General features: G+C 37.3%; 1 protein-coding gene across 1 annotated transcript; it reads right to left on the reverse strand.

Moving 5' to 3' along the window:
• Positions 1-406: 406 nt before the first annotated feature.
• On the reverse strand, positions 407-20,597 carry LOC124132160 (peroxisome proliferator-activated receptor delta-like). The gene is made up of 8 exons (XM_046495908.2): positions 20,233-20,597; positions 8,680-8,912; positions 7,979-8,080; positions 7,573-7,717; positions 6,669-6,877; positions 5,979-6,194; positions 5,327-5,525; positions 407-4,618 (listed from the first exon to the last, which is right to left on the reverse strand). Exons 1-8 carry the CDS (start codon positions 20,285-20,287, stop codon positions 4,368-4,370), a joined length of 1,410 nt encoding a protein of 469 aa, XP_046351864.1. The 5' UTR covers positions 20,288-20,597; the 3' UTR covers positions 407-4,367.
• Positions 20,598-20,807: the final 210 nt, after the last annotated feature.

Consider the following 20,807-nt stretch of genomic DNA (forward strand, 5'->3'; position numbering starts at 1 on the left):
AATTAAACCCATCCCTGCTCCCCAAAATGACGTTTCCAGCTGGTGGCGCAGATCGTTCCTCGTTGGGATTCCCGAGCAGAACAGGCCCCTAGTACCCTATGCTTGTTGTAAGACGCGACTACTGAATACAGGCCCTCAGTACCCCAGCTAGCTACGTTTGTTGTAAAATGCGACTGTGGATTGGATGATAACAATGTCATCTGTATGTGTGTGTGTCATGTTTCCCGACGACATAGCCGTTGTCTGGTTTGCCTGTACCAGACTGGATTTCTTCTACAGTTCGCATACATTTACATAGCAGGAAGTTCTCTGAGGCGTCTCTTTAACAAAAGCGGCCGTACAGTAGCCCTCAGCAGTCTGACTTCAGGAAAGGACAGCACAAACACAGTCATTCGAATAAGGCACATATTTATTCAACATATCTTGTAACACATACTCTTCCAAATCGTACATTTATGAAGCAACATAGTTATAAATATATTCTGATATCTACATTCGATGGACCAGTGTTATTAATAATTATGAGCGATGGTCTGTACACTGATGTGACGTAGGGGCACATGTAACATTAACAACAAGGAACGACCAATAGGCGATACATATAGAAATGCATTGGTTGTCATGCAACGACAGTGAACATTCTTGAAAACATCGGTTGTGAAAATAGGCGGAACTTCAACATTATACAAATGATAAAAACAAACAGTTCAGCTAAACCATTTTTTGTCAATCTTGAAATAACATGCTGTTTTGTACACAGCTGTCGGCTGGTATTTTGGTAAAAATCTGGCCAATAACAAATCTGGCCAAAACTCTGAGATGTACTTCAATTCTATCCACCTGTTACAACAAGAGTGAATATCATCTTGCCCTGAGAAGCATACTTGAAGTACGCTACAGTTAACTACTAATGTTACGAACACCTCAAGCGTCCACACATCAGATCGTCCATTACGAAGATTCACGAGGACATACGACTCTGACCATAACTTCCCATGGCCACGTTCTTTAAATACGATCTTCTTATAAAACATAAAAAACAGTATACAGTTTGTAATCCTAACGTTGGTTGCTAATAAAAGTATTGCAAAAGAAAAAAAAAGTTTAAAAAAACAAAACAAAACAGATTTAGCACTAAAACTGCTTATGTGATGAATGGCGTTAAGCTATAAATAATTTGGGTTTTGTGAAGACACTAATATGCCTTGACAAAATGAAATCCAGATGGAAAGAACTGGCCCAGTTGGTTTGATCGTCCTTCAACAACACCATGTCTATTCTTGTTATTAGTCGCCACATAGCGTAGGATTTGCTTATTCAACCTTTAATTCTAAGCCCAGAACTGACGATACCATTGCCTACGCCACCAGTAGAGACTAAGGCCAAGCGGTTGCGGTGGTAGGAAGAAATGGTAAAATCTTCTATTTGAATTATCCTTTCAAATTAGTTTGGATCATTGGTTTTTAAAATTCAAAAATAATCTGACCTAATTCAATATACAGGATATCACAATGTGTATGATGGCTCTCATACTGTAGCACTTTGTCATGAACATGGTAATCAGTTAGCACTTCCATGGTGACACAGGTGTAGAAACCTGGATCCGGATACTACCAGAATCTCAACGAGACACTAAGCTAGGAAACATGAGAAAATATATAATATGTACAATTGGTATGTTATTAATTATCACAATACACATGAAATAGCGACTGTTGAACACTCAGTCACATAGATCATACATTACACCGGGTACACATTCGTGGCCATAGAAACCTCCCGCGGATGGAGCACAGAACGATAGGTTGTGTTTTCAGGAAACTGTCACATTCGATAAGAAGATATCTCAGAAAAGATTTGAGTATTTTATAATTGACAAACCATTGTCCTTTGCTAACCTCAAGATATGCCCCAAACTGATAAAAACACATAACGTCAATCAAGTATGCGTTCTTTGGTAATCTCTCGAAGACTAAATGGATGCAATGGATGCCATGGTTACTAATATAACGACATTAGTGTAGTGTTTAACCGTCCCCCTCCCCACGCGGGAAACCAACCCGGGGGGAGGGTGGGGGTCATTTCTTGGTGGATGACAACAACATGGCAGTAAAAGTGTCACTGGCGTCAAACATCAGCAGGTATGTTGAGACAGGTCGTTGATTCAATACATGGTTCTCAACTGACACATATGCATTGGTCTTAGTGGTAATGAGCACGTCCTATACATGTCTATACTTAAAGACAATACCAGCATAAAATGGAGAACAAGTTAATTTTTACCCAAGTAATTAATCTCAACCATTTTTTTGTATTTTCGTAACAGGTCTCCTTCTTCACGTTTTGTCTTCTCCTTAATTATAACCAAGAATGAAAAGAATGTATCTGGCATCTAAAATATATTTTGTACATCTGCAGACATATGATAATTCATTTACTTTAAACCAATTTATATCCCAAGATTGGTGTTTGACTGATAACAAAAATCGCAATTGTCAAAATAAACGTCATGGGCTTTGAATACCAATTATCCAATTACTGCACAGTCATGTTTGAACGGCCGTAAATGCTGTGTCTGAATGAGTATTTATAACCCAAGTATATAGGATTATATGATGATATACGCATGAACTCCGATCACATTAACTTATACACGAAAATAGATTCATAACCATGGGAAGTAGTCTATGGATATGCGTTAGAAGCCCACACAAAGTACATTGTTCTCAGTGTATTGAACAGTACATACATGTAATTCCAGAATCGTTTCAACATATAGCGAATCCCCGTTAATCCAGATGGTTTCGTTCTGTATTAAATCGTCCAGATTGACAAATGTCCGGATTAACGACTCATTCTTTCTGATAAATGTACTTTGTATTCACATAGATGCCACTAAGAGAATTGTCCGGAAAAGGAAGATTCCTGACTAACAGGGCATTGCTGTACTAATACAAATTTCATAGGCTTATATGGCACAAACAACATATAATTATGCTTCAAATTGCACTGTCCAACAACATAATAACGATCTTATGTGTAATGCAGCTCAGTAGAATATTCTACATTTCGTATATAGACGAACATCATGTAGAAACAACAGGACGTTTTACCATATTGCTCTCTGTTAGACTCTGGGACACATGACATATGTGATATGTGCTGACTGAACACTACACGATACAGCTACACGGATTTCGAGGACTGTGACATTGCTTTTATACAAATTGAGCATCCAACATGAACATATATCGTGAATAGAGAATAAATATATCTATTTTCATTTGTGATTCTGAATGGTTATATTTCTTCCTCCGTAGCTGCCATTTCCCGTTTTTTCAAACACAAGAAATGAATTGTCCCATCTTGTAAAATCCTGTATTACCTCTTTCGTGGAGGCACTATCGAACGTATGAACCAATAGTTGATCTTGACCGCGTTTTCCAATCCACTGTCAAAATTCTTTGACATTGGACATACTTCTGATTACATTTAAAATACATAAATATATTGTGAAAAAATAAATATTGTATTTCATAACAATTTGGGCTATGATGACTTCTGTGAAATGAGACAATATTATGCTTTGAACTTGTACAATGATAAAATATGATATCTTAATCTGGTGACGTTTCAAACTGACGTTCACAGCTTGATAATAAGAACAAATATGTAGCGACTGCCCATTTAAACAGATCAGTCAACGTTGCTGCATTTACAAACTTACTTGCAGTTTCTACCTCTAACACACCTAAAGCAGTTTTTGACCATCTGCTACACACATCTCGTTATACCTTATCTCATTTCTGCTGAATTAATCAAACTTATTTTGTATGTGGTTCTAATATAGGCGTCTGAAAATATGACATTCGTTTCCATAAGAATGTGCGTACAGCCAATTATGCCAATAAGATAATAAAGACCTTTCCCCCATAAGACCGTTAGACCGAAGTTAATGATAGGTTACGTACAAAGTATGATGACAAACGAGTTCCACCATATATCCAGCAACCCACTGTGTAACAGCAGGCTTAGGGTGAATACGATTTTCAGTTAACAAATAGGAGATTGAAGTCATAAAATGGAAATATACCTCGCATCATAAATCCGGAGCCAAAGTATGCCGCATAGCTGGCCGCACACATGCGTGACTTAAGATTTATACCCTTTATTAATCATTTCAATGACATCAACATTCTATGGAAGTCTGGTAAGGTGCTGAGTACAAAGTCATATTTCTACTTTGACAAAATGCCACATAATTAAATACCACCAATACTAATAATATCTGAGCATACAGATACAAAGAAAGGTCTGTTACGGGGATCTTGGACAATTTATTGTTCAGAATTGTTAATTGTTCCAGCTCAGCTTAAATCGAATATTTCCCGAAGTAAAGGTTTAACATTTGAATAATCACCAGATTTGTCGTATAGTCCTTTCTTGAGATGGTCTCGAAACTCTTCCACAATTTGAATTAGATCTGAGATTAGAACCAACAGTTTGGGCAGTAGAACGGTCTGTTTGGGGTGGTTGTGTTTCAGCGCTATCCGTAGGGCTTCTATAAGATCAGCTTGCAAGTCCTCAACCAAGGAAGGGTTCAACAGATTCGGAGATTCTGGAAAACAATGTCATTTGATCAGCATCATTCGCCATTGTCAGTCTACGTTTGTTAATGTGAAAAGATGGATCAGAGAAAACCTTATTAATCCGGACGGTGCCTTCCTTGTGTAATCACTCGGATAAATGAATCTACGTCAGCCTTTTGGATATAAGTAGACGTCCATTACATGGATAGTCCGGGAAGTGGAGTTGTGTCTGAACGTTTCATTTTATTCGATATATCACTATAATCAACATATATATTTTCACATGAAAATGCTTCAAACAAATATCATAAATAATTAGTACTGTTGATAGAGAGTTAATTCCTTGCTTCTAGAATAGTATGTGAATGTCTGAAAAGGTTGATATGAAAACAATGAATATTGCGTATAACTTCAACTGTACACATGTCGCAAAATCCCACCTATCCGGATATCCCATATTATGTTTGTTGCTAAAGAACATATATCTTCTATTCATACCAATATGATACGTTTTCTATAATATCACATATCGCCAAACGGCGGGAATATCGAATACTCGGTCTGGGCCTCGAGTGTTTCCTAGCTCTGGAGATCTCGAAATGACCTATTTCCAGATTTAACCACCAATCATATACTAACCATATAATCATATTCAAAACTCTGGCTATCTCGATGTTCTTACTTGGTATGTTTTTCTTCGATGAATTCAAATCATAGCATAAATAAGCGATGCGTACCTTGAGTTAAAAGTATGGCACAGAAAAGGGCAAGCTCCGCCGTTTGAAGCTGCATGGAGTTGATTCTGTCTGCACATTGAATCGTCCTCTCTAAAAGTGACTTAATCTCCTCACATAACATAGGGGACATCCGACTCAACCGCAACGACCCTCGCTGGGTGAAAAAATTGATGAATTCTCTGTCTATAATTGAATGCAACTGCAAAAAAGCAAAACAATTCTATTTAGGAACGTGTTCAATATCATAAATAAACGTGACATTATTGATACAATAACTATCGTTATTATTTTGAAAAGTGTCCGAATGATAATAATAGTAAACAATTGATACAAGAACACGAAACATCTCATTTTGTGTTAGGTCCATTCGTCTTTTAGGCATTTAAACATGCTTAAAATCAATAGTAATGACAGTTCTCCCTTATACTGCATTTGTTTCTCGATTAAGTATAATGACATAAGACACGCATAGTTACATTAATCTATGTCAAACTTTGTTAACTGACTGTTTCGGAAGTAATACGGCGCCCTTACATGTAAATAAAACAATTGAAACTATCTTGTATTAACACATCAAATATTTCGAAACGAAACGAAAAGACGCAGCAAGGAGCCTCAGTTGTCTCACATAAAACTCAAATCCCAAACCTACCGCGACTTGGACAACCATGAATCCATTCCGCTTCATGAGGTTGATCTGATCATGCATGGGGATGTTGGTGAACCCAGGCAGCTTCTTGGCGAACTTGACACTGGCCTCCATCACGGGTAGGATTAGTTCCTGGTACAAGCCGAAAATCTGTCTGTCGTGGAACTCCTCGGAACTCATGCCGTCCATTATAGTTTGCTGATCTTCTGTGTCCATCATCTGGAATAGAATATAACACGTTTCGGTGACGTGGACATGATTCCATTTTATGTGACATGTAGTAGTTCTTGAGAGGTCATATCCATTTCACGACGGACCTTCACTGTCAGAGGCCAGGCCTTTAGAAACTTATAGTTTTCATTGTAGTGAATATGACATTAATGCTATTACCATGGAAATATCAAAATCATTTCATCATATATCCAACATCATTGTTTTATAATTTGTCAACATAAAATTTTTTGATATAAATAATTTTTAAGATTATTCAAATATTATGGAATGGAACTAAAATACTAAATGTCGATACTATTTTATTTCTCTACCCCTTAAAACAACAAGCAAAGTCTGCGACTTTTTATTGGTACTGTCTACAAACATCGGTAGCACACTGACAAAAACACTAATTCTTGTGAGGAAAATTTATTCGATGTTTGAAATGAAACTAAATACCACTTGTAAACTATAACATACATGAGCATCCAGATGTAAGGAGGTAGATGGTTGGCCGTGTTCCCTTTGGAAAAATATAGTGTCACTAAAAATCTCTCTGAAAGCAGCTGTGATGAGGTCAGACAGAGATCGCAGCTCCACTATTCTTTTGCCGTCGGTATTACATAGAACCTCCTTGTCAGCAACTAGCTTCTCTCGCTCTGCCTTCGGCATGCGACCAAACCGAACAGCTAGGAAGGAAGGGAAAAGGAATTAGTGCGACTGATCCGCCGTTTCTGACATTTCATTTCAAGAATATATGTCCTCGTTTTGTTTTTGAAATGCTTGTGTGTCTGAGGCATTAAGAACAATTTCTTACTCTGTATATCATTCAAAAATTTACAGAAAAGAGAAAAGGAATTTGTAGTTTTTATAGGGTTTTACAAAAGCATCGTGTATATTCTGCTCAATGCTGAAGGAGTTGGATACATTGTTTTACTTCAGACAATGTTTCGGTGCGGACAAATGCCATTGATTTTGGTCAATTAAACGTTTGTTCATGTTTATTCACGATCCCTCAAATTCCTTAAAATGTTCGACCATAAGTAAATATTAATGCGCTTCGGTAGTTTTGCATCTGTGCATGGACATATAACAATTAGATGTGTATTAATGAATGCTCAATGTCCTATTATCATAAACGTAATTACCGTTTTCAAGTGTTTAATCCTTTCCTGGCCATAATTTGTGCGTAATTGTATCATGCACGTTATTTTGTGTTTGTGCATTGTGTATTGCGTATTGTGTGACAGGTGTGTGTGTAAAGCGAGGGTAAGTATGTGTGAGTGAAGTGTTGTGTGTATATATGCATGTTGGCGAAATGTGTTACACATAAAAATTTGAAATGACGAACAAGTAGCTGATGGTGATGAACAGATATGCATACCATCTTGTGACATGCCTGCGTTGAGACATCGTTGGTAGCGGCAATACTGGCACTTGTTTCGTGAGTTTTGATCTATTTTGCATTGCGATCCCATCTGGCAAGGTCGATATGTCAGTTGCTTTTTTAAGGTTCGCCGGAAGAATCCCTGCAAGAGAAATAAGTAATATCTGATGATGCTTTCTCCCATCAAATATAGCTAAACAATAGTTCCTGGAATTGTGTATCGCATTGTTATTTATTAAATAAATTATGTGGTGAGTGACCAACACACGTTTTGGAAATACACATTTTTATTTTATTTTATTTTTATATTAAAATAATCTAGTATATTCAAGATGGTAACAAAATACTTTAGCAAAACTTTGCTCGATGACGTCAATGTATTGCGTCATTGGAAAATGCGTACCTTGCATCCTTCACATGAATGGACGCCGTAATGAAAGCCTGAGGCTCGGTCTCCACAAATCCGACAGAGGACATCCAGCTCAGCTGTGTACTGAGGCTTCACCTACAGGGAAATAAAGAAAATTTGTTTGTATCATATCCTTTCCACATTAAAAATCAAAAACAACTTCCGCCTGACCTGAAAATTAAACACAATACAAAGTTGTCATTGTATTTTCATTGCGTCTCCTTGCTGGTACACCGAACATTTCAGCCAACCTATAACATTTCCATCACAGCTCTTGTTTTGTTCTTATATGAACCACTTGAATTCAACTGTATTATCCAACAGAATCTATAAGGCATTGTGAGAGTATAGTTTACTGATGTGCGATCGTGACAAATTATCACAAGTGGATTAACTTTGACGTGAGATACATAACACCTCACTTCTTAATGTGCCATTTTAAAGCTGTAAAGCATTCAACCGTTGACATCGTTGACACATGAAGTCATAATACAATACGCACTTAAACATGACAAGTTTACGACATTTCACATAGATTAGCTTTGATGTCTCACTTAACGACTGTCATGATGAGAAACAAGGACTATCACCCATCCAGCTTGATGAATATAATCCTTACTATACTGTAAAGTGTACTCCAATGCAACCAAAGAGGGATAACTCCGGAATAACAAGTATAAAGGGAGACAACTCACCTTTCCTCCATCTGAAGACACGCTTGGGCTTCTGGAAGGGTGTTCTCTGGGTAAAGGCGACGACATGACGAGTTGCCTGTGAAATGAAGATCCATACGGCAGGGAGTCGTCATAAGGCATCATATTGTGCTTACCCTCAGACATTGTGGTGGTGTAGGCCTCAACGCACATATTGGGGGGCATCAGGCACGCGGAGTAGGCATAATAACTGTCATACAGTTCCGCAAGGAAATCTGCAAAAAAACAAGTATACTTTGTTAAGAACTGCTTGGGATTTCAAAATTTTCAACACTGTAAATGTAGATTAAATGCAGTGAAGTTTGATATGTCGCAGTTGAAAGGACTAGAATATGTTCGGTATATCCAAAGTTCGTTATATCGGGATCTATAGTTATACATGTTTGGCATATGAACAATCCAGTATTTCTCTACCCCGGGGACATTACTAATGAATCGGAGATTATTCTCCATAAACGACTTCGTCATTTATAAATCTTTGTTCTGATCAGGGGATGGTGTGGGATGTTTTAAACCTTAAAACCATTCCAGGAAATGTAAAACGGTAGAATAACCAATATGTTTGGCACAGTGTAATGCGTTTATTCATAAAGTTCTTTCTTTGCTTTAGAATGATATCACAAACAATATTAAATACTTTAAAGAAATAAGTTTTGAATAAAACTGGCTCCCGTCATTAAATCTTGCACAAAACATTAAGGAAACAGTCAGCAGCGCGTTGACGAAGAATCGTAAATGAATAATGCAGTTACATGCGTACAATGCAACACAATATGTTTTATGTTATGTACATTCTGCAAACCTAGAACAATATGCGACATTTTCATGTATTTCGGCAACTGTTTCCTTTTTAAACAAAATTTAGAACATAGATCAACAATGTAATGGGTTTTTTCTTTCACGTTGTTACAATGAAATCGAATAAACATCCATGTTTAGTAGCATACGTGACTTAATGATGTTCAACATATGTTCAGTCGATTTGAGAACAAAAACATAACGATGACATGAAGCTGAACGTAACAACAGCTGATCTGAAAAAATAATCTGCTCTGATATCAAATGATTATCTGCGAGATATCCTTCACCTCATCCAAACAACCTAGATTCTGAAAAGACCAAGGCTGCAACACATTGTGATTATTCATTTGAGTGTTTCATTAATGAATAAACTCATCCCTGAGAGCTTTCTCGAAAGGGTCTTCGTTGATTTATATACATAGATAGTGTATCATCTTGCATCTTGCCACTGCAATCTCTGCGCAACAAGCCACGTAATGAGACTGTAGCATCTAAAACCTATCCAAGGATGAAATGATTATTGGCCTCAAGAAAAATGCCTTAAATTTCAAGCATCAGACATTAATTTTGTAAACGTATATGAATGTTATATTATGCAAATGCCGTATAGAACGAATCAAGAAGCATCATGTGTTATGGTTTATAATTAAGACTAAATGTTTCGAATTTGTACAGTGAACAGTACATTTCTTCATAAGCATACCATGTAGAAACTGGCATTATCATCGGAATATTTTAACCCGATTCTCTTAGTTGAGTCAATGACCTGCGGCGAATTCTCGGGTCAAGCCAGAATCCCCTGGTGAAAGCAAGAAGACTTTGATGAGAGATCACTAGGTCAGCTGCAGTGGGTTGGACTGTATGTGTATGGTTAAACCATTAGCTCGACCGCAGCTTATCGGGTTTCTGTCGTATAGCTGCGCGATGGCCTTGACATACAACATTGAAGCTATGCATTATTCAGAAACTGTAGGCGAGGCAAAATACGCATATACGACAAGCAGCTCAAGCGCTCTCCTCTATCCTCATATACAAGATGCTTTCATTTGATGGTGCATAAAAACGAGGGATGCTATATGTCAACTTAAAGCAGAGATATCGCAAAATGGCTACCTTTTAACTAACCCTCATTGGTTTTGTGTACTTGAGACGTCATAGCATAACTCATCAACCTCGCCATATCGTTATACACGAAATACGTTCATTTGTTAGCGTGATGTAGACTATGCCAATATGCCCTGTGAGGCTTGTCATTTGTACAAACGTATTCAAATAAGAAACAATGGTTCGGAAACACTTTAACTAGTTAAAACAGTTTCATACTGTATTGGAAATGTTTAACTAGCCACATAGAAGCGTACACTATGTTCATGTTTTCCATATATATACCAGGTTTTTAATTGATGTAGTGATCCACAGACAACTGTCGTATTGACATCAGGCTGATACGAATTATTCATAAACCTCAACCATATCAGGAAACAAACCAGAGGTACGCGAGTGCAAACTAATCAATACAGCTTGGCTATAGTATTTATACATCACACATCTCACTACGGTCTCGAATCACGGGGTACATGGGTACAATGTGTGAAGCAAATTTCTGGTGTCCCCCTTCACGATTTTGTTGAATATTGCTAAAAGCAAGGTAAAACCCAACCCACTCACTCATTCAATCTTTATTGGTTATATAACCCGATTCCAAGAAATCAGCATATGCCTGTTCCACTCTGCGCGACCACAACATGAAGCCTGGCATATCTTTCATTTCTCAAATGATTTTCCAAGACGAGCCATCTTTCTGTACGATGTAACCTCATTTTTTGAGAGCATTAGACTGGTCTTCTACCTTATCAGCGTTAGATAAATCGCCGGCAGCACAAATCGATATTAACAAGACATCAGTACCACTATCCCAGCAGAAACTAGGTCAGTTCGTAGAGATATCGATCCACAATCAAGATCAGTCTGCCCCAGATCTAGCGTCCGTTAATGAGCAATTCGAAGGGGAAGGTCGTTTCCTACACGTGATTTCGCGGTAAATGCCGAGACCCACCTAATAGCACCGGGCATATTACGAAATTCTAACCGAGTTGTTGAACATTAATTACTGTGTGAAGAAAAGTGCGTGACTGTCTGATTCAAGGCTGGTGTATAACAAACTGAAATTGTCGAGAGTCGAGTTCTCATTGTTCAAAGGAAATGTACTTCCATTCGATTTGTAAAAAAATATTAATCAGACCACTAACTCTTAATCTATCCGTTAACATAAGGTGTAATTCTCATGCTATTAGAATATAAATATTGTATTAGTTTATTCATTGACATGTTTTTCGTGTCAAACACCACTGTAACATCTGTCAATATATGATATGTTTTTATCTCTACACATCATGGGAGCATCTCCTTACATGTTTTTGCAAGATGATAGGCGTTTTATCTCATGCTTTATGAACCGTAGGGCACATTTCCCCACATCTTTTAAAACTGACAAGAGTGAAATGAAACAACCAACTTCACACGGCATGATACAACACTATAAAATCTACCTCAATACGTCTTCACGCCACGAACTAACACTTGGTTTCACAATTCGTACGTTACCACGTTATTAATAACAGCTAGCACAGTAAACAATGCAAACGTGTTTCTAAAAAGCAAATTGGAATCTCAAGAAGTATTTCACAGGCAGCTTAACTCCTTTACCCTTCCCCCAGCACACACACACTGGATTGACACACAACTTCAAGAATATATTGCTATAACTTTTGTATGCGATTTGAAAGTAATGTAACCTTACCTCATAACCTACGCACCTTGAGGATATAAATATCTCCGTTTGTATGAGAGACACGCGTCCCTCTTTGAAAATCTGTCTTAGCAACCACACTCACCATATACAAATGTACTTTAACAAGAAGACTTGGCGTCTGATCGGGGTAATATATTGTGATATGAATTCGAATGTATAATGTATTATTGCCTTTCAAATATAACTTTTGACATTGCATAATTATGAAAGTCAAAATATTATTTCATACTATGAACATAAAATGAGCTTGCTGATAAGAAAAGCGAGACATCACCGTGAACTGCGACTAGAAAATACATAGCAACGCGCAATATTGACCAGAATATGTGGGATCGAAGTTTACATGTTGGAGACATTTCGTTCTCACGTTGTGCACATGCGTTTCTCTGATTGATCTCTATGTAAGCTGATAAACACGATAACAGCCCCTGCTGAATCTATCTTGATGTTGAATGCCTACCACATTGATGGTTGAGCATCTTGTAGATAAACTGCAATGGTGCAGGCCGATCTATGTTTAACACTATATGGACATGCTACCCAGTGAAATGTATCGCGTGTTTAACCTTGAAGCGTCGCAATGGAACTGTACACACGAAAGCATGCCACGATCTACGCCTCAGATAGATCAGGTCGATTGCGTCCCATGTCAAATCTTGCAGAACTACTCTTCGAACCAACAACCAGTTCAACGCCATGCTTTTCTACGGTGTATGGAGCATACAGCCAGGTTCAATTTAGGTCAAGAATGATTAAAGTTTGTGGGCAACTTGCCACGACCTTGGCAAGAGATCGCAGGTGACCTACTGATCTACTGGGCCTAACCCGAAACTAGAACAGATCTATATTTAGCTATTACAGACCCTCCAGTTTGGAATCCGTGCACCGCGGGACGAAGCGACCTGGGTTGTTTAGGCCAGGCTGGTATTACGCCTTTGTATATATTGTACTATGTGGATCATGCTCCGATACTTTTAACATATCGTAGACATTAAAGAAAGGTATGTAAATTGGGAACGCATTAGTGGTGCGAGAGCTACATATGTATATAGCTATGGTTTCATTGCGCATGGAAGTCGCCCCTCGGTGAATAACACTCTGTCTGTGTAGCCTTTCAGATTCGCTCCAATATGAAATGCCTGGACTTTGGTCTGTTAATTAAAGCTGCACAATGTCCTAGTGTGATTAATAAATCTCTGACAATACAATAAGTTATAATAACATTGTAATCAATTCTTATGGACACACGTAGGCATTTAAAAAGAAATATTTCCTAAATTTTTAACTAGTACTTTCAACGGTAGTACCAGACCGTGAGATGCAGCATGTTCAAGAAGATGTTGTTTCAAATTGATTGTTAACTTAGTTTACATTCCGACATCGAGAATTTGAAACATTTAAACTTTAGTCATTATTTTAATCCCCACACGATGTCTCAAGCCCACATGACATATGGCGCACATGGTGTGATTATAGATTTCAACAACCACTGACTTAAAGCATGTCTGGTCCAGACTCGATTATTTACAGATCGCCGTCATATAGCTGGAATATTGCTGAGTGCGGCGTTAAACAACAAACAAACAAACAAATAAAGCAGTATTACAGATGCCATACGGGAGGACAGGCTGTAAAAATATGCATCTAAAAAAATGTATGCACGTTATTACTCTTGATCACAAATGTACATTGCGGATAGCATAATAAACATCATTATTCACACATACACATGATGTTTTAAATGTAGAGACACTCATTAGGGACCGACATTAAGAGGATGTGTTAAATATAGAAAACTTAAAAGGAAATTCGAAAAACAAAAACGAAGTTGTATTTCCAGGACCGGAATCCTAGTACACAACTTCCTATTCCTGCATAGCCTCCTCATTCAACGGAACTATTCATCATTAGTTTCTAGGATATCCGTACGTTTGTTCTCTCTAGTTAATCAGGTCATATTTCATTACCTTTGTTCAATTTAAACTTCGGATAGAAGAACAAGGTTTCCAATGTTACAAAAACTATTGTGTGGGGTTGTTTCCAAATACATGTGGGAGTAAACAAAACTATTAAGATATTCTCACAAATGATTCCTAACGTGGATCAACCCTTTTCAAGTAATATATGTTCTTGCTAGTATGAACAATCACTACTAGCCTGTTCATTGCCATGTAAAATGATCACAGTGTTTACAGTCATTTACACGATGTTTCGAAACCTTGATATCTGTGTACACCTTAATCGCCTTTCAAAGGATTTGGCAGATTAGCTAGACATTGTTTCTGTCAGTTTGCCTTACACTTAATCGGTTTGATATACAAAACTAACTCTCTTGACATTTGGAAATCAATTGTAAATCCCGATGTTCCAATAACGGGAAAATGATCTTGAATTACAATCAAGTAATTGGAACCATGAGCTTTTTATTAACGACTTTGACCTACATTAATTTGGCTAAATATCTTAAAAGAACAACTTTGATATATCCGCGTATCAAGAAGATTCTCCTATATTTTATCCGCTGTAGCATCTGATATTTTTGTCTGAAAAGTTCATATTTGATGTGATGTGCTGTGCTGTTGACGTTCTAAAATCTGATTTACTCCTCCGATTCTGTCCGGAAGCTGTGAAGCCTTCGCGCAATCCGAAGCAGGTTGGTTACAGATTTGTTTTAAAAAAGTAGAACCGTGGATTAATCCTGATCCATTGAGCATTAGCATTCAACATGCCATAGACTCAATAGGTTGAATCGGTCGAGGAAATAGAAGCAAAGTTTATTAAAGGAGTTTAAATGCGTATACCTTCTGATACTAAACTAGCAACAACTATGAACATTTGACAGACATGCTCTACAGTATCAGTATTTCTTGTGGTACCTCTTTTTTGTAGGTTTAATGATTTTTCATGATAAACTTTTTGTCAAATTGATAACCTGATCCCATGGAAGATATGACATTTTGAGAAATATTGTATGTCTCCTATGCAGACAAAAGTCAAGGTTAAGCGAAATATGTCTGTTTTTTAACGAATAGCACCGTGAGTTAGTTAAGATGATTAAAATATATGCTATAATTACTTCTTAAATTTTGAAACTATTTTATACACTTATGTGAATCTTAGTCGCATTTAAATTCAGCTCATAACGGTTGCATACACGATCGTGTGTAAAATATGATGAAATAAACCAGAAAACAAATTAAAGCTTTTAAATTTATGCGGGTCTCTCATTATAGGACGATGCGATATTATTACTACATTATGAAGACTTTTCTTGGTTTCCCTCTACAGTCATTACTAAATATAATACAAACATAAGATTAAAATTTCTTTTTTGCTAAGACACTCACATAGATTATGACATTATACCAAAGAGCATGTTCATATCAATTGGACACAAAATGAATGAAAAAAAAATGTTTCTTTATTAAACAAGTACTAGTTTAAGTTTCTAAGTTTATAATTCTACATTAACACGTGTTGGCATATCTACCAGAAAAGTATTTCCTCGTGGACAACATCCCATACCAGTCGAGGAGTGTACATTTTTTCGCTTAGTGTTTGCATGTGTATTTGTTTGGCATCATCTGTACCTCTCCATGAACCAGTATTTCACTGTATCAGGAAAATACTAACGACATTTTTATGATGTCTTACAGCAGTAACCAATACATTAATAATTCAAATAATTCAAATAATAATAATAATTCAAATAATAATTCAAAAACAAATAATAATAATAAAAATAATAATAATGATGATGATGATGATGATGATGATGATGATGATGATGATATTGATTACTACTTAAAGGAATAGGTAAGCTTGTACATTTAAACACATGGTATGGATACACCTCGTGTATCTAAAGTTATTAATATATGATGATACCACAATGACTACAAATCTCTTTTCGTGATTCACCGTCTGTATATGATAATAAGAATATTAATATACATTGCAGAGGCACATGTTGGATGCACAATGGTTTTAAAGGCTTGCTGGAAGCAACTCGTTTACTGCTGTAGGAGAGCTACTTCAAAGTCGCGATACTGAGGATGTAATGTAATTAAACGCTTACAGTTAGTTTTGTTTCCACCAAAGACCTTTAGAAAAAAAACTACTACTACTACTTCTACTACTACTACTACTACTACTACTACTACTACTACTACTACTACTTCCACCAACAACAACAACAACCCGAACAGCACTACTACTACTACTACTTTGAAAATATATGGTAAACTAAACTTAAATTTTCCACGTAAGAACTGTCAATATTACTTTTATAAATATTTGCGTATCGCACGATTGAAGCGCAAACGCGTTTGGCATACCATGTTCCACGTCACGACTCACACTGAAGAAACATTTTGGAATTTGGACAACAGGCTTGGCAATTTACGTTGTCGTCATCAAGGATTGAGAAACTAAGTCGTGGTGCCCAGATCCATTGCAAATGTATAAAAATAAAATAAACGGTCGACGAAGATCATCCCCAAGGCTCGGCAATGTCTGTAATACTATGTTATAACCTCACTAAAAAGTCACGAATGTAAACGAAACATTATTTCATTGACAGTTAACGAAGAAAGTAAACACACTCAGTAACAGTAATAAATAATTGATAATACAGCACATATAAACATAACATACTTACATTTGCACATAAAAGATAAAAGAAACAAAAAAAACCCAAACATTTATTCTACCTTTTTCATATACCAGTATACATCTTCTTCTCAACGTTATTTCAAGTTGTGTTGGTTTGGTTTGTAATAGTTTTGCAGTCCTTGTTATAATAATACCCCAGTGGGCTGTTGTACTCAGTTTGTATGAGTGAATGTACATAACGTCACGAACAATTTGTATGCATGACAAGGGATTGATCATAAATAGACACAACTGTACCTTTTTCACGCATATGGGTCTACAGTTCAGGCATACACGGCATATAGAACACACCTAGTTCTGTGAAAATAGCTTGTCGGGGTATGTCCACTGTGTCAAGTGAAAGGTTTTCTTTGCGCGTACTATAAAACGTATGGCAGGCGTTATATAAACCTAGCAACCTCTTAGCTAACATATTGGTCCATAAAAATAATCTGAATAGGCATCAGAGGGTGGCGGCATATGTTGACAATGACAGAAATTTATAGTCTGAGGTGAGGTGAAGAGAGGGTTAACATCGCGTTCAACATTATTTCATGTATAGAACGACGTGCATGCACGAGTGTGTGCCACTGAGCTACCACGCCGCAGTTTAACATGGATATGTCACTCAGACACATTATACTGACTCCGAGCAGGCTAGTCTTGATTTTATCCCCTTAATCCCGAGCGCCAGACAGGGTAACCTTTCGGTATTGCGCGGCCAGATTGGGGATCGAACCATCAAACTCCAGCTCTCTTGACAGATGCTGCACAACCCATTGAGCTAGTCTAAATTACATAAAGCGTCTTGCAATGTTTTGCCTGGTTGTTATTTTGATTACAGCCAAGGCAACATGCTTTAAATGTAATGTTGAAAGGGAAATGGGAGTTCCACGAAGCAGCAGTCAACCAATGCATCTATGGTAGGGTGCGTGGACAAACGCCATTGGGATCGGAATGAGCTCTCCAAGATGACAAAAACAAAATAACACATTTGATGGATTTCCGGTAATCAAAAGAGGGATACGGATATTAATGTCATTATTGTATACTTGAAGTATGTCCCTAAATTTACAATGACATTGTGCAAAGACGAAAAACAATATTTATACCTTGAGTTGATTAAACTTCTCCCATTGATCTCAATACTTCCTGGTCATTGAACAAGTGTGACACCTGTGTAGCAAGCTGGTGGGACAAGGTGAAATGATGCAAATATGTGAAGAGAGAGAGAGAGAGAGAGAGAGAGAGAGAGAGAGAGAGAGAGAGAGAGAGAGAAGGGGGGGGGGGGGGTAATGTTTCAATATCAACCTCTTGTACTGCATTTCCTTAAATGGGAGCGAAACATGTTTCATTAATGTTGTATACCTGCAACTCCGTGTCAGGGGCCAATACCAGGACCATTGGATGACTTACAAAAAGTGTAATTAATTTCATTGTGCTCATAAACACGTGAAACGTAGCAGCACACAACAGAGCACATACAGAAACAATTATTACTCATGGATAACATCAAGCCAAATCCAACACATGCCGCCGCCATTTTAATTGTAGTTTGTATTGATTGAGACAATGTGTCGCACAAAGTCAGATTCTACGTTTTACGTATTTTATTAACAGCTGGTGTGCAGTTTTTATCCCACTTCGCACATCGTATCACCTCTGTTAAACACTGTGTTTGTGCCACCCAATTAAGTACCGAGCAAGATTCCAATCACTGTTCATCTTCCCTCCATTCCTCGTGTAACGATATTATCTTCCAACAGTATGGCACATTCATGTTGATCTATTATAAAGAGTCTTTCATTAAAATCCTTTGGCCAAATATCATTTTCTTTTCTTTTTTCTCATCTGGCAGTTCTTTGTGCAAATATTATTTGTGAATTTAGCGGTTTTATTAATCACAATATAGGTTTTGTCGTCAGAAGTAAAAGTCCGCGTATTAATTTAATCAAATTGGAATTGACACAGAAGGATTGATAAATCAATGGATATTCCCTTTATTGGTTACAGAATTAAAGCGTAGTCTAATTCAGTTCGTGTACATGCTACGGCAGGAATCTGCTCACGCAGGTGACACAAACGAAATATTCACATGAAATGAAATGTTCCAAGCATTATAAAACAAAGCTTTATAAAAGATGGACAAAATAGCTATGGTCAGATAACAATGTAGCTGGAGTAGCCATAGAGATAGGAACATGTGTCACATCATTAATGCATGCAGACGTCTCTATGACGATCGCCTGAATAGGATGCAGTCGAGTGTATTTAACTTGATAATTTGAAATCCTAAACACATCGCCTTAACTGTATATTAATATCAGACAGAGCATGAATACATAATTCCATGTTTAAAATATGAAGAATATTACACCAATGAATTATATTACTGACTCATACAGAAATATCATAATTACTTCTTTGTATTTGTTTCGGTTTTTTACAATACGTCATTTAATATACTCTTTCAATTATTTTAAAACATAAAGGGGATCCCTATTTTGGCATATACTTATTTAGATATAGAAATGGCATTCGTTTAGTCAGTATTCTTAAGTTAATGATGAGATGAGGCATTTTATGTTTGCCACAACATATTTTCCATTGATATATTCTTTAAAATACGTGTGATAAAAAAATGCTAGATCTTATCAAAATGAAACGAATGATTTGATATGGACATGTTAGTGTGGTTGCCATGGCACCGCGGTGTCAAATAGGTCAGACAGTAACATTCATTCACAGAAAATAGCAAACGCAGCTATTGACAAAGTGATTTCTTCAAAGCAAGATAGTTCAAGTTTAAGTTTTCTGCACAATATACCGGACTGAAGGACATGAAGAGTACAAATTGCATAATTAACCGTGTACTCGATACAACCTCAATATCTAAATACAAACAAACTTGTGGCCGCAACCTCAGTTTGATAAAAGGCCTCTGTAGAGGAAGCCACGGAGAGCATCAAATGAAGCATAAATGAAATCAAGTTCAAACATTTGAAAAAAATCAAATTATTAAAACGGAATACGAAACACTCTTAAACAAAAAGTATAACAGTTGTCCCAAGGCGATATTATTCCAGCTATCGCTCCATGTGACAACGAAACAAGTTGTTCTGACAAATGACAATGTTCATCAAAATACAACATGCATCATCAATCAGTACTACATTACATGGACTGGGCTGACATTTATGTAAAAGAAAATCCCAAACACTCCAAAATACACATCGACAATGCCCCTTTAAAAAAGTGTAAAAACTTACCGTACTGGTTAGACAGAGGCAAAGTTTGCAACGGGTTTTCTTCTGGGAGTAGCATTTATAGACCGAATCTTGAAAAAATAGAAGATAAGTCTTTTTGTCAGGAGAACAGATCAGCTCCTACACGGAACAAGTTCACGAGCCGAGAAATCCGTGGTCAGACGGAGAAATCCACAGGTTGCCGTACGATCAGCTGATGTGAGTAGAGAGACTGCTGTCGTATTATATAACGGTTCCCTAGATTTCTACTACTGTGAAGCTAGACCGTCTTCCTTGGGTGTCTCGGCGAGACTGAGTTCCACGTCCCCTGTCGCTGTAAGACTAGGGCTGCACAATGCACGGATGCACGTCTATCGCGTAGGCCAGCCGACAAGTACTGCAACGAGGCTTGGCCCGAGGCTGATTGTACTTCCTAGCTGTAACACTGACACACTGTTATACTGACACACTGACACACTTAACTGGCCGTGCGAGGAGGCGCACGCAGCCTACCGGCGGTGTTGATAACAGGTCACGAGGCAGTGTCGATGGCAGCTGGTCGCAATGGGCGATCGCGATTGACAACTATTGTGATCGGT

The sequence above is a fragment of the Haliotis rufescens genome, unplaced genomic scaffold, assembly GCF_023055435.1.
Source record: "Haliotis rufescens isolate VD_foot unplaced genomic scaffold, xgHalRufe1.0.p SCAF_4, whole genome shotgun sequence".
Lineage (NCBI taxonomy): Eukaryota > Metazoa > Mollusca > Gastropoda > Lepetellida > Haliotidae > Haliotis > Haliotis rufescens.